Below are 14,188 nucleotides of genomic sequence, written 5' to 3' on the forward strand. Positions count from 1 at the left end.
AAAAATTAATAAATAATTTTCAAATAATTTTCATAAGTTAAAAAATTTTTCTATATAATTCTAAACGATGAGTTTTTCTATATTCGTATTTTCTACACGTTAAACATAATTATGATTGAGAATAACAACAATGATATAAATAAAAATTGTTATTGATATTATATTCATAATTATTTATAATCATATTATTCATAAAGAATTTAATTATTGTGCAAATATTTTATTATATATAATAACTAAATAAATAAAATAAATAAAGTATTATTTTATTTTCTTTCTAAAAATTTTATAAATGATATAAATGATATTGAATTAAATAATATATGTGTGTATATTTATTTAATATTACTTATAACCTATATATATATATAATATACTTATAACCTATATGAAATAAAAACTAAAATTTATGAGTTATATATACTAAAAAAAAATTNACATTACATTTACATTAATTAAATAACGTGATAAAATATAATATTATATATTTAAATATTAATATTTTTTTGAGAGATAAAATTGAAATATTTATATAATATTTATTTAATAATATTTTACAATTATTTTATAATTATCTACAATTTATATATATAATAAAAAAAATTACAATATAAACATTTTTTACTTACCTATATTTTAAAGAAGGCGTATTTGTTTTATAACAAAAATATTGTATTCTTGATTTTTGGCATTTCCACAATAAAGAATTTTTTCTAATATTTATAGCAGTATTAACTTTTTGTGAAATATTTCGTTCACATAACGGTAGAATAATATACTTTGGTAAAATAAAAAACATTTTCACACATATATATATATATACATATATATATATATATATGTATATATGTATATATGAATGTTTTTATAACCTTAAATTATAAAATAATGAAGTAGCAAATCACTATGTAATTTTTATTAAGATTATTAAGATTGTTCAAAAACAAATCAAAGTATTGGAATCTAAAATCACATAAAGCAATATATGTTTATACGTCCATATAAGACCAAAATTTAAGCAACGAATGTTGCAGACTCATATAAGACTAAATTTATGCGAATATAAAGTGTGTACTGTATTTATATTAGAAAAAACTGTGATATTTATTTGTAATATTTATTATAAATTATATAATAATTTGTTAAATAAATATAAGAAAAAATATTATATAAATTATTTTAATATTTTAATAATTATTTTAATAATAAATATTTTAATAAATATAAATATGTGAAATAAAAAATAAATATTTTCCATATGAATGTCAATATGTTCGCTGGAAAATATACTTTACTTCATTATATAATATTTGCTTAACAATATTAATATTAATAAAAAAAATATTTATTACAGAATTTTATAAATGATTTTCTTTTTTTTTAAATAAAAAAAAATTATTATATTAATATAAACTTGAAATATCTTATATATATGTATCATAAAAACAAAATATACAAAACACTTACAAATCATTCTTATAAAAAAAATAAGTATCTATGCACATTTTAAATTTAAATATTTTATATATTATAATACAAGAAATAACATTAAACAAATACTATTTTTGCTATAATATTAATAAATAATTATGAATGATATGGCAATATTCTCATGATAATGTCAAACAGATTGACATTTTCAAGACAAATAAAACAAGATAAGATCGATAATTTTATATATTTAATATTATATATTTTGATAATATTTTTGATAACACACCACACACACACATTTTTGATAACACCACACACGCGCGCACACGCACACACACACACATAATTTTAATTTTTTCTTGAAAAGGTTGCTATAAATGTCGTTATATGTATATAGTTAATAATTTCATAATTTAATAAAAAATTAATAAATAATCTTAATTATTATGTTATATTTAACATAAATGCATTCGTATTAATATATATGTAATATAAAATAATAATTATTATAAATTATATTAATTATTATAATTTATTATAATTTATAATAAAATTAATTAAATTAAAATATAAATATAATAAATTAATGTGAACAAAAATATTTGAAGCATTGATGAAAACAGTGCATTATTCTATTGCTTAAATATTTTAATCTTTTGTTTAAATGTATATTATTATTTTATTAATTGTTATTATTTTGTTTTTCGTTATATTTTATTATTATTTTTATTTTTATTCTATTTAATTTTATTCTTAATATATCATTAAAAAGCAATTGTTAATAGAATCTTATTATTAAATATTAAAATTATTTGCAAATAAAACAAATATATATACATAAATTTTTAAAAATCAATAAAAGTATTTCTAGTTTGTTATTAAAAATGTTTAATATAATAGTTATTTATATAAAACTTATATAAAAATTCATTGTACTTTAAATACATTATAAATTCAAATTAATTAATTAATAATATATAAATAAAATAAATATTAATATTAATAAATATTAATAAAATAGTACTTTTTATAGAAAATCCAATGAAATCCTAAATACTTAAAATTAAAAAGAATATTTTTTTATAACTATTTTTTTTTATATATTTTTTTATAACTATCAATGATCATAATGTAATTAAAAATTTATTTATTAAAAAAAATATTACATCACATTGATAATCACACAATATAGATAATTATTATTTTTGAAAAATAAATATAATTGAAAAAAATATAATTGAAAAATAAATAAATTAATGTATCTTACAGTTACAAAGATTTTAAAAATACAAAAAATAAATTATAAAATTAAATTTTTTTTATTTTTTTTTCTTAAAAAATGTATTTGATTATAAAATACAAAAAAAGGATTACAAAAAAATTATAGAATCTCTTTTATATTATATTTATAAAGAGTTAATATTTTTTTTAATGATACAAAGTAAAGCTTTTTAAAAGCTTTTAATAAATAATTTTGTAATATATATTTTATTATATTTATTTAATATTTATTGTCTATCTTATTGTCTATCTATATAACTAATTATTATTCACATTTTGCAATAAATTTCAAATTTTGTATTCTTTTTAATACTATTGCATATATTCTGTCAATTTTTCAAACTTTTTTAAAAATTAATATCCATATTAAATATAATAAAGTTTGAATTTAAAAAAATTTTCTATAGATATAATATTAATATAATTTTTTATATTTTTCAAAATAATTGTTTTAGTTGAAATTTTTATTTAGTTTTAAATTATTTTTTTATTATTTAATTAGTTTTATTAAGTGTTAAATAATATACTTTTTTTTATCGAAAAATAAATCTATATTAAAAAAAGATAATGTTACACATTCTAATATAAAAATATAAAATCAAATATTACAAATATCCAAACTTATATTTATATTTGATTTGAATTCTTAATCACTCTTTTATATTTATAAAGTAAATTTAAAAACCGCAAATTTTGACTTAAAATATTTGCAGAAATTGGAGCAATAAATCATGTCTTAATATACAAATTAACCATAAATACACACAAGTCTATAATTTCTAAGGTTTTATTTTCATTATTTAAAATTTTTCAAAAAATAAATATATTTTAAATATATATATGTGTGTATGTATATATATATATATGTATAGTTTTAAAAATTCTAAAAATATGAAAAGAACTTTTTTTAAAATGAAAATAATTATAAATTTTAAAAATTCAATAGTATTGAGCAGAAAAACAATATTTATTTTAATTTCTAAAGTTTTCATAAATTTTATATGAAAATTTTATATTAATAAAAAATCAGATTTAATTTTTAGTAAAATCTTTTAAAATTTTCAACTATTTTAAATGAATTTGGTATTTATTGTTGATATAATATTATAATCATATAAATTCTTTAAATTTTTTATTAATTTACAATTTTATAATTATTATAATTATAATAATTACATAATTGCTAATGCTTATTTCTTATTTCAAAATATTTTTATTTCAAGAATCATAAGAAGTTATTATTTTTCACGTATAATAGTAATTGCTAATCTTTCAACTTGTTCTTTATTAAACTAAATATAATAATATTTTATTATTTCAAAGAATAATAAAAATTATTTTGATAAGTTTTCTTGGAATATCTTATGCAATTTGATTATTAAATTCTTTAAATTATATATTTAAATAACAGCAGTAATAATTATAATATGAACTGCATCTTAATTATAGATATTTATCCAAAATTGCAACAAATTTCATAAAAGTCTTTTTATTTTTTCGAATTACTTAAATTTGATTCATTAAGAAAGTTGAATTTGTGATTTTAATTGAACTTGATAATAGATTTTTTGATTGCATTTTCTCATTTATTGCTATGAAATTGATGAAATTATATAAAATTTTGCAATACATGAAAAAATTTATCTCAAATTTATAATATTAAAATAAATTCAGAATTATAAATATAATGGAGAAATATGTATTTTTTACTTTCCTTTTATCATTATACTTATATATTATCATTATACTATAAATTTATTATAAATTTTATTTATTTTCGTAGTTTTTTTGCTTTTTTTGATGGAATTTGATTACTTCATACAATTTGATTACTTTTCATTATTTCTTTTTCACTAAATTTTTATCTGTATCGATCATTGAATTTTTTTCTTTCTTCTCCAGAAAAATTCCTCTAATCATATTTAAGAGGTTAAATTTTATTTTAAGATATCATAAATTGTTAACCTTTTTTATATCTTTTATAGTATATCTTTTAATAGTTTTTTTATAACGAATAGAATTTAAAAATAATTAAAAGTTTTTAGAAAATCATTGATTTAACATTTATTCATATATAAAGTTAATAATATTAAATTTTACTAAAACGTCATTAATTTATATCCACGTATATGTATAGTTCCTTCAATGAGCAAAGACTCTGTCAGACTATTTAATCAAGGAAAAAATTCAAATTTTTATACTCTAAAATAAGTGTTCAATTTTGATTCAATTTTTCAAAAAATAGATTCTTTTTAAAAATTTTATCGTAAATTAATATTTTGTTTTATTAATTATATATTCTTGATTATAGAATATAATAAATATAATAAGAATAACTTATAACAAAATATATTAAATCAGAATATGATATGTATACATACATGAATATTTTTCTTGAAAACAATTTCGTAAAAAAATTATATTTCATATTTTCGAATTATTTTTTAATGTAAAATCATCTCCTTTTTGGTTGTATTATTAGTTATCAATCATATACATTTATGTTAATCCATTTTTATGCTAATTTAAGTTTTTTATATCAATATCAGCATATTATAACATATTAGACATACTAAAAATAATGTAAATATAAATGTATAATAAACATGTAAAATGTATATTATACATGCGCGCGCGCGCGCGAACACAATATATATTTCAAAAAATCTATTCTTGAAATTTTATTAATATAGTAAGTACGTTAAATTAAAATTAAAAAAATTGCTTTTTTATATTTTATTTTATTTTTTATTTCATTCTGTATTTTCATTATCATAATCATATCATAATTAATATAAAATATTATTTTTATGAGAAAACAATTTATATATTAGGTTAACTTCAAAAACGATTAATAGACTAGTGATTCTTTTGTTTAATTTTTTAAAATAATTTTTTGCTGTCGTGAACATCAAGATTTAATTTAAAATTTATTCGTTTATTGGAATATTATTGGAATAATAATTACATATATGATTTCCTGGTTCCAGAAAATCCTTAATCTCATAAAAATTGCAGAAGTATCATAATAAATTTGAATTTTTTCTTGACGCAAAAACAATAATAGAAATAAGTTAACTGTATAATTTTTTTAAAAAACGATTTGAGAATTTGTCTTTGATTGAAAAAATTTGAAATTTAGGAACTTAATTTCATTTTTATTTTTCATTTCATATTTTTATAAAAGTGAAAACAAGTGAAACAAAATAAGAATATATAGCATTTAGAATTTCTATAAAATCTTAATAATATTTTTATACATATGTATAAATATTTATATTTTTCATTACATTTTCAAAAAAATAATTTTTTTTACGATTTTTATTAAATAAACAATAAAACTTTGTTAAATTTTTTTTTTAAATAATTTTTATTTAAAAAAATCTCAGAAATTTCTATGAAAAATGAAAAAGCTTATAGGGAGATGCCATTGAGGATGAATTTTTTAGATCATTTTGTTCAGAATATCGAAAAATGAAATTTTATCCATGTCAAAATAATTAGACTGGCTTCAAAATAACTGACAAAATTAGAAGAAAACATGTCAAGTGAATATATCTTGATTTTAGATTGAAAGATATTAATGTATGATCAACAACTAAAAAATAATATAGGTAGTTTGGAAAATAATTTAAACAATTGAACATTTATTCAAAAAATTAAAGCAGAAATTGAGAGCACGAAAACCTAAGTATCAAGATTTCGCTTGCTAATAGAAGAATGATTTAATTATTCAACTTTATTATCACAAAAAATTCAGAATAGCAGTATATAAATCCATTATACCTTGCAGGTCAAACACAGGAAAATTCAACTGTCAATCAATGTGCGGTAAGAGAAAATAATTTTTTTTGAAGAATTTTAGTGTTTTTTATATAACAAAAAAACTGTTACAACTGATTTTATATCATATCTTTATCTTTGTAATCAGTTTTTCTACATTAATATCAAATGTAATCGAGTATAAGAATTTAAGTTAAATGTATTTTAAGACTTTTCTTTTATTTTTTTTTTTGTCAGAGATTAATAAGTAAAAGTTTTGTATTAGATTGTGTATTTTTAAACTTTTTATTGAAATCCAGATTTTTTTTTTATTCTTTTATAGTCTTGTGAAGTTCTGATATCAAAACTATTGTATTAAATATATATGATAGAATCTTTGCTTTTTTCGTTACAGCATTTATATTTCTTTTTCCTTAATATAAAGGAATTCAAATGATATTTATATTGCTGTTATTTTCATTATTTAATTCTGTATCTATTTCCTATATTTGTAATTTTTTCTATGTTGCGATTTCATGACTGTTAATTAAATTTTTTAGAATTTCTATTACAGTTATGGAATTTGAATATAGTCAATATTTTTAAAACTATCAATATTGACATATTTCAATCTAATATTATCTCTGCAGTAAATATTATTTTGTTATATTATTGTTAAAGGTAATATTGTATCATATTCTTAAACTGAATTAAATGCATCTGTGTAGAAATGCTCACAATTGAAGTAATTATTTTTTCATTCTAGGAATTTGATGAGTATTGTCCTATATACTTGATTTTTTGGCAAATCATCAGGTATGTCTTAATCAATCAGGGAGTTATTTTATTTGATTCGTGTTTTATAATCAGAGTTCATTTAATAATAATAAAAAGCTTTAAAAGGTAACATAGATTTTTCAGAATAAATTTCTTTGAATTTATTGGGAAATATTATATTATTGAAATTTGCAAGAAAATATTTTGGAAAATATTTTTAAGATGATTTGAAGGTTAGATATTTATATTTGTATTCTCAATGCCGTATTGGATCAATTATCTTTATAATATATTCTTTGCTGAGCTATAAATAATTGATTTCATAATCAAATGATTGATAATCATAATTGATTTTTTGTATCTTATGTATTACATGCAGTAAAATTTCTTCTCAATTATTGTTCGGTAATATTATTATTATGTTTAATTTTGCAAATATTAGATATTTTATATATAGTGCTCATATTTATAATTTTTATCTAGTTCTAAGAGTTTAATGTTATTTATTGTTCATCAATTTTATTCATTTATTTATATTTTATATTAAATTTTAATTCATTTCTCCCATAGTTAATTTAATTTGACTTTGATAATATTAATTAAAATTATTCTGAATCTATACTATCAGAATCTAATTAAATTGATGTTAAGAGATTATATTTAAATACTATCAGAATCTTCTTATTATTAATAATTTTTTTAATAATTTGCATGATACATAAAGTATTAGCATAATTTTTAAAATGATTTTTCTAATTTATTATTGTTGTCTAATTTATATTTATTATTGACTTGAGAAGAAATATCACTATGATTTTTATATTATATAAACCATTTCTTTATTTTTTATTATTAGTATTATTTTCATATATTGCTATTTTTTTTTTATAAATAATTATAATAATTGAACGATATTCCTAATTTTCAATATATATATATATAATAACATCACATTTTTATTTAAATAAAAGGATCATTTTTCGTATTTTTAAAAATTATTATATGATGAATATATCTTCAGAAGTAAAATTACTGTTCCAACAGCATATTTTTCACTATGAAAAAATTTGTATATTATAATATTTATTTAATTGTACAATTGTAGAGTTTTCTTAATTATATCAATAGATTATAATATCTCAGAATTTTGAGATTCTTCCGAATTTAAATATAATGTGAATCGAACTAGCTTTAGTCAACTTATAAATAGCTTTCGATAATTTTGAATTATTCATTCGCAATTGGTTTATATTATAATAATAGCAATAAAACAAAAGTTTCATCAGATGAATTTTGAATGTTTACTATATGAATTTTGAAAATTATATTTTTTTCAATAAAAATTGTGATTTTTGACATATCATATATCACATATTAATTCTATAAAAATTAAAAAAAGTAATATATTGTTACAAAAAATTATTTGTATCAAATATTTCAAATGTGATTTGTAAAAAAAACAGAAAGAAAAACAAAAAGAAATTCATATAATAATAATAATAGGAATGTATTATTGTTCATTCATAATCACAATAAATTTTAAATTTCATTTTATATTATTGCTTTATTTTTCCAAACTTTGTTTGTATTTTTTATAATGAAAAAAAATTTATTATAATAATTTGATTTATTATTCAAAATATCCGAAAAATATGAAAACGCCAATTAATTGGAGATTTCTAAAATAATTTCGAGCAAATTTTTCTTTATAAAAATTTTCATTAAAATTTTACTAACGAATTATTAATAATAATAAAAAAAACACTAACTAATAATGTTGTCAAAGCGTTCGAAACGTTCTGATTAACTATGTGGCATTATAAATGATTACAATTAATCATTGTTGAATGAACTGAACGATAAATGCAATTGATCCGACGATACATTGCTTTCGTGTGTGTTATTTTTTGATGATGCTTTATCTGTATCTACTATTATGCAAATCTGTCAAGAATAAATTCAATGATAAGAATATATATCAAAATACCATCAATGTTAAGAAAAGATATCCAGAAAAAAAGATTTCAAGAATTTTTTCTAATGTCTGATTTTATCTACTTATTTGGTCAATTTTTTTTTAATTCAATGTAGTTCATGTAATATAATTATTTATTTTTTATTCCAAATATGTATTTTTTATCAATAAAAAATATTTATTATGTAACTCAGTTTCTTTGACATGCTCCTTCAATTTGTTGTTTCTTAGTTGACGGCACATAGCCAACATTATCTTTCGTTAATAATTCATTAATAACAAAAAGTAACAAAAAATTTTGCATACGAAAATATTGTTTGAAACTTAGCAATTTCTGGATGTGTTCCAACATTTTTTGTACAACTAATATCTTATACAACTAATCTTTTCGTCCTACTTTACTACATGATGTAGCGAGTAAGTATAAAAAATATTCAGTCGGAAGTTTCGAAGATAATTGCTGTGTATATGTATTCAATAAATTATGCGTTTCTTCTTCGTAATCCAAATAGATATTTGATACACCAATCTCTTCATAAATTTGTTTTACACGTTTTACTTTTTCTTCATCAGCTATTCCATAACATTCCTATGATATTAATATTATTAATAATTTATTACATTTAGAAAAATAGAAGAAAATAAATGTGAAATATTATTAATGAAAGTTTACTTTTAAAATTTTTTTTTGTTCGGCTGTAGCTCGCTGCAATGCAACTATTAAGGGCCATGTACATTTTCCTTCTTGTATATCAGTTCCACTTTTCCCTATGACATCACGTTTACCATAACAATCTAAATAATCATCTCGTACTTGGAAAAGATGTCCTATATTTAGCAAAATTTTTTCTGCTTGCTTATATGTTTCTGGATCAATTATGCTAGTCTATGAACAATATATAATTAAAGTAACATTAAAAATAAATAGAAAAATCTATATTTTTCTGATATAAATATAAGAATTAATAAAATCAAATAATATAATTAAATTATACTTACGAAACGCATAGCAAGAATGAATGGAAGTACAAATGAGAAATAAGATGTTTTATATTTTATTATAGTATTGTATCGGTCCATAGAAAAGAGATCAAAATTGAAATTTTTCTTCCAATGTGTCGATGTCAATATATCTAGACATTCACCATATCCTGCTTTTCTATGATACTGTAAATTATAATGAATATATACTATAAATATGTATTGTAATAAATATTTGATAAGTCATACATTAATAATTACATTATTTTAAAATCTAAATTTATATAGAAAAAAATGTATGCATATAATAAAGTACAAAATTATTATATACAATTATTATATTATATTATTCTAAAAATATATTGCATTATAAATATTTGTTATGTAGAAAATCATTTTACAAAATAATGTTACATATATTTTTACTATTACTATTACTAATTTTTAATAAAAAGATTTTTACTAGAATTGATAAAATATATATTGAAGAAAAAAGAAAGAATAAATTGAAATTAACAATTCATATATTTTTAATTTAATAAGCAATATATTACTAATATATAATTAATACTAATCAATTTAATATTTTATAGAAAATATAATTTTATTAATTTTTATAAAAAAAATATAAATGTACAATTGCTAATCAAACTGAATGATCAGCTGAAAAGTACATAATATAAATTCATTTATATTTCGAAAACAAAAAAATATTTAAAAAAATCAAAATGAAAATAGGAATAAAAATAGGAATAAAAACAGAATTTATTAGTTTCAGATCTATATGCTTATTTTTAAACAATATTTTCATATAAAAATATAAAATGTATAAATAAATTTTCTCAATATGTTGAAATATTGCTACTATCAGTTTTAAATCTAGAATTTCATTATCTATTTTATTGTCTTTCATATCAATGAAATAAATATTCTAGATTCTTCTCGAAATGTAAAAAAATTAGAAGTTATAAATTGAATTAAGCGAGTAGTAATTTATTATAAAATGTTAACTACTCATGAATGATTAATATATATAAAATCATGTTTTTTCCACATTATTAAAGAAACAATGTAATTTTATTTTAATGATATTAATGTTCTTTTTTTTTTATTTTGGAATTATATAGACAAGTATGCACTATTTTTTAGATGAGTTTTGTATATGAAAAATTATACAATAAAATTTCTTTTTTAAATTATCAATTTTCATAAAAAGGAGATATTATTATTATTATTATTATATTATTATTTTTTTTAAATTTGAGATTATACAATAAAAAATAATAATTTTGATATAAATAAAAAAAAATTAAAATATAAAATTATAAAATGTTAATATAAAAAATTAATATTTATTAAATACAATTATTTCTTTGAGCACTATTTATTTTATTTAAATAAAAAAATTTGTTACTTACTTTCAAGAATGTATTCATGATATCTCCATAACAATTTTTCGATTTAAAATATTTCTGAATAAGCTTGTATATACATGTTTCTATAAGTAAAATATCATTAACTGCAAATAATCCAATTTTTACATGCCAGGCTGGTTGATTTCGTCGCATGTTTGCATGATCTAAAATATCATCTGCCATTGTGTGAACTGCTTGCATCTATAATAGTAATCATATATATATATCATAATAATCATATATATATAAACTTTTTAAAGTTAGAAAGAAATAACAAAAAATTTAAAATAATAAAAATTTAAATAAAATAAAATTTTTCATTATCTATAAATTTATATAAATGTTAGTAAATTGAAAAATAATAAATTTTAAAATAATATAAAATAAATAAAAAGTTATTTACTATTTCTATACACCAGGCTAAGATATGAGCTAAACGAATATTTTCTTCCGTTAATTGATCTTGAGATGCCAGCAATTTACATGCAATTATAAACGATACTGATCTTCGTTTTCCTCCTTTCGGAACATTATATTCCAATACCTAAAAGTTAAGAAATATCGTTTTGATATAAAAATATAGTGAATATAGTTTATACGAATACGACTGCAGAGAGAAGAGAATATATTGGCTAATAATAAACTCATATATAATAGAGTAAACTAAAGAAGATTGATATATCATTGAAAAAAAGGGTAAAAAAAACTAAATAATATTTTAATTTTTTTGCATTTATATTCAACATTCTATTTTTTAACAAAAATGAACATATATAAATAAACAAAATAAACAAAAATAAACATATTTTAAAAATTTTTTTAACCAAAAATGTATTTAAAAGATGTTTTTTCGTCAGTAATGTAATGTCTTGAACTTACGCATCCAAGAAAGAATTAACACATAACTGAGAAAGCATAAGAAATAAAAATAAAATAATTTATTTCGTATAAGTTTCAAATGAAATATTTTTGTTCGACCAACATATTGTGTATGGCATCATGTTTAACATTGAATCCGTTTAGTTTGATTGTGATTATAATAAATATAAGATATATCTTTATCTTTGTTTACGTTTTCAATACATATGTTATTTTCAAAATTCATAACATTAACATTAATTTTCACTTTAATTTATTCGAATAAAGAAATAAAGAATATTTATTATAGATTACGTAAAATTCAATTATTTTAGAAAGCTAAAATTAAAATATTTATTATATATGTATTAAATTTTCCTTGACTGTATGCCTCATATTTCTCGAAACGCAAAACATTAAAATAATAACTCTAACAATATTTAATCTTAAACTGAAAGCAATGGAAGTTAACATATATGTAACAAGGACATTTTTACATCAAATTAATGATTCATATTTCATCAGCACAATGATAAAATTCTTATATAAATATAATAAAAATTTAAATTTTTCACGAAAATATATTTCTTTTCAGAAAATAATTTTAAGTTAATAAAGTTGCAATTATAATCTACATTGTGATTTATACAGAGCAATTTATATTGAAGCCTTTGCTTTTTATTTTTATATACATAAAAAATATAGAAATATGTTAAATCTCGCTATCAATATTTTCCAGACTCCTCTATATTATATAAAGTTAATTATAAAGAAAAATAATTATCGATAAGTTTTAAGAATTAGAATAAAAAAAGTATCAATAATTAGATTAATATTAAGTAATTATTTCTATTCATATCTTACAATATGATGATAGAATGTGGAACTGTACAACTGTTTATATTGCAAATTTTGATTTTAATAATTGACTTTAACTTGATTTATTTTTTATGGCTGACTGACTAATTAAATTTTACATTTCTAAATGATACTTAATTGAATTTGAATTCAATTTGATGATTTGAATTCTGCAACAATTAATTATGTTCTGACTGATTTTTGTGGTGACTAAATGATATCTGAATAAATTCTGATTTTCTGGAGACTTTAATTCTCTCTCCAGTAATTATTTTTGACAAAAATGTAATTAAGAGAGAATAAAAGAGAATCAATAGTTGAAAGATGATTTCCAACTATGGATGAGCTTTCACGAATTTCTTTATGATCGATTGCAAGATATTTGATTAATTTGGCCATTGCTATTGTGTCTTGGAATAAGTTTCTCGAATAATTATTATTGTGTATTCAAAATTATGTGAGAGAATAATGTAAACTTATTGTTCATTTATATTAATTTTTATTTATATTAATTTTCATTTATATTATATTGCTGTTATAAATTTGAAAATTTAAATTGAGATTGTTATTGAAATTCAAATTATTTTGGCTTTTTATATATAATCTGTATATATAAATATATATAAATCTGTTTTGATTTTTGCTCTTAACTATCGTATTTTTGAATAAATATTCACGAAGGATGGAAATATAAATTTATAAAATATTCATTCATTCAATATTCATTCAATCAATACAAATTCTATATTGCTTTAGTTAAATCGATTATCAATATCGATCAAACGTTAATATATAGATTAGTATATAAGTATCTTCATATATTTATTTATATTTATTTTAGAAATGT

General features: G+C 17.8%; 2 protein-coding genes across 2 annotated transcripts in view; both read right to left on the bottom strand.

The window, feature by feature from the left end:
- LOC102675745 (farnesyl pyrophosphate synthase-like) overlaps positions 1–14,188 on the bottom strand; it is a 50,363-nt gene that overhangs the window by 12,685 nt on the left and 23,490 nt on the right. The gene's annotated exons all lie outside the window — the stretch shown is intronic.
- LOC102674761 (farnesyl pyrophosphate synthase-like) overlaps positions 9,557–14,188 on the bottom strand; it is a 7,446-nt gene continuing 2,814 nt past the window's right edge. The window contains exons 3-7 of the mRNA XM_006622807.2: positions 12,029–12,169; positions 11,629–11,826; positions 10,229–10,396; positions 9,903–10,115; positions 9,557–9,818 (exon numbers count right to left, since the gene is read on the bottom strand). Coding sequence (XP_006622870.1) covers positions 9,609–9,818; positions 9,903–10,115; positions 10,229–10,396; positions 11,629–11,826; positions 12,029–12,169 — 930 coding nt within the window. The 3' untranslated portion in view covers positions 9,557–9,608. The remainder of the gene's footprint in view (positions 9,819–9,902; positions 10,116–10,228; positions 10,397–11,628; positions 11,827–12,028; positions 12,170–14,188) is intronic.

The sequence above is a fragment of the Apis dorsata genome, unplaced genomic scaffold, assembly GCF_000469605.1.
Source record: "Apis dorsata unplaced genomic scaffold, Apis dorsata 1.3 scaffold_758, whole genome shotgun sequence".
Classification (NCBI taxonomy): Eukaryota; Metazoa; Arthropoda; class Insecta; order Hymenoptera; family Apidae; genus Apis; species Apis dorsata.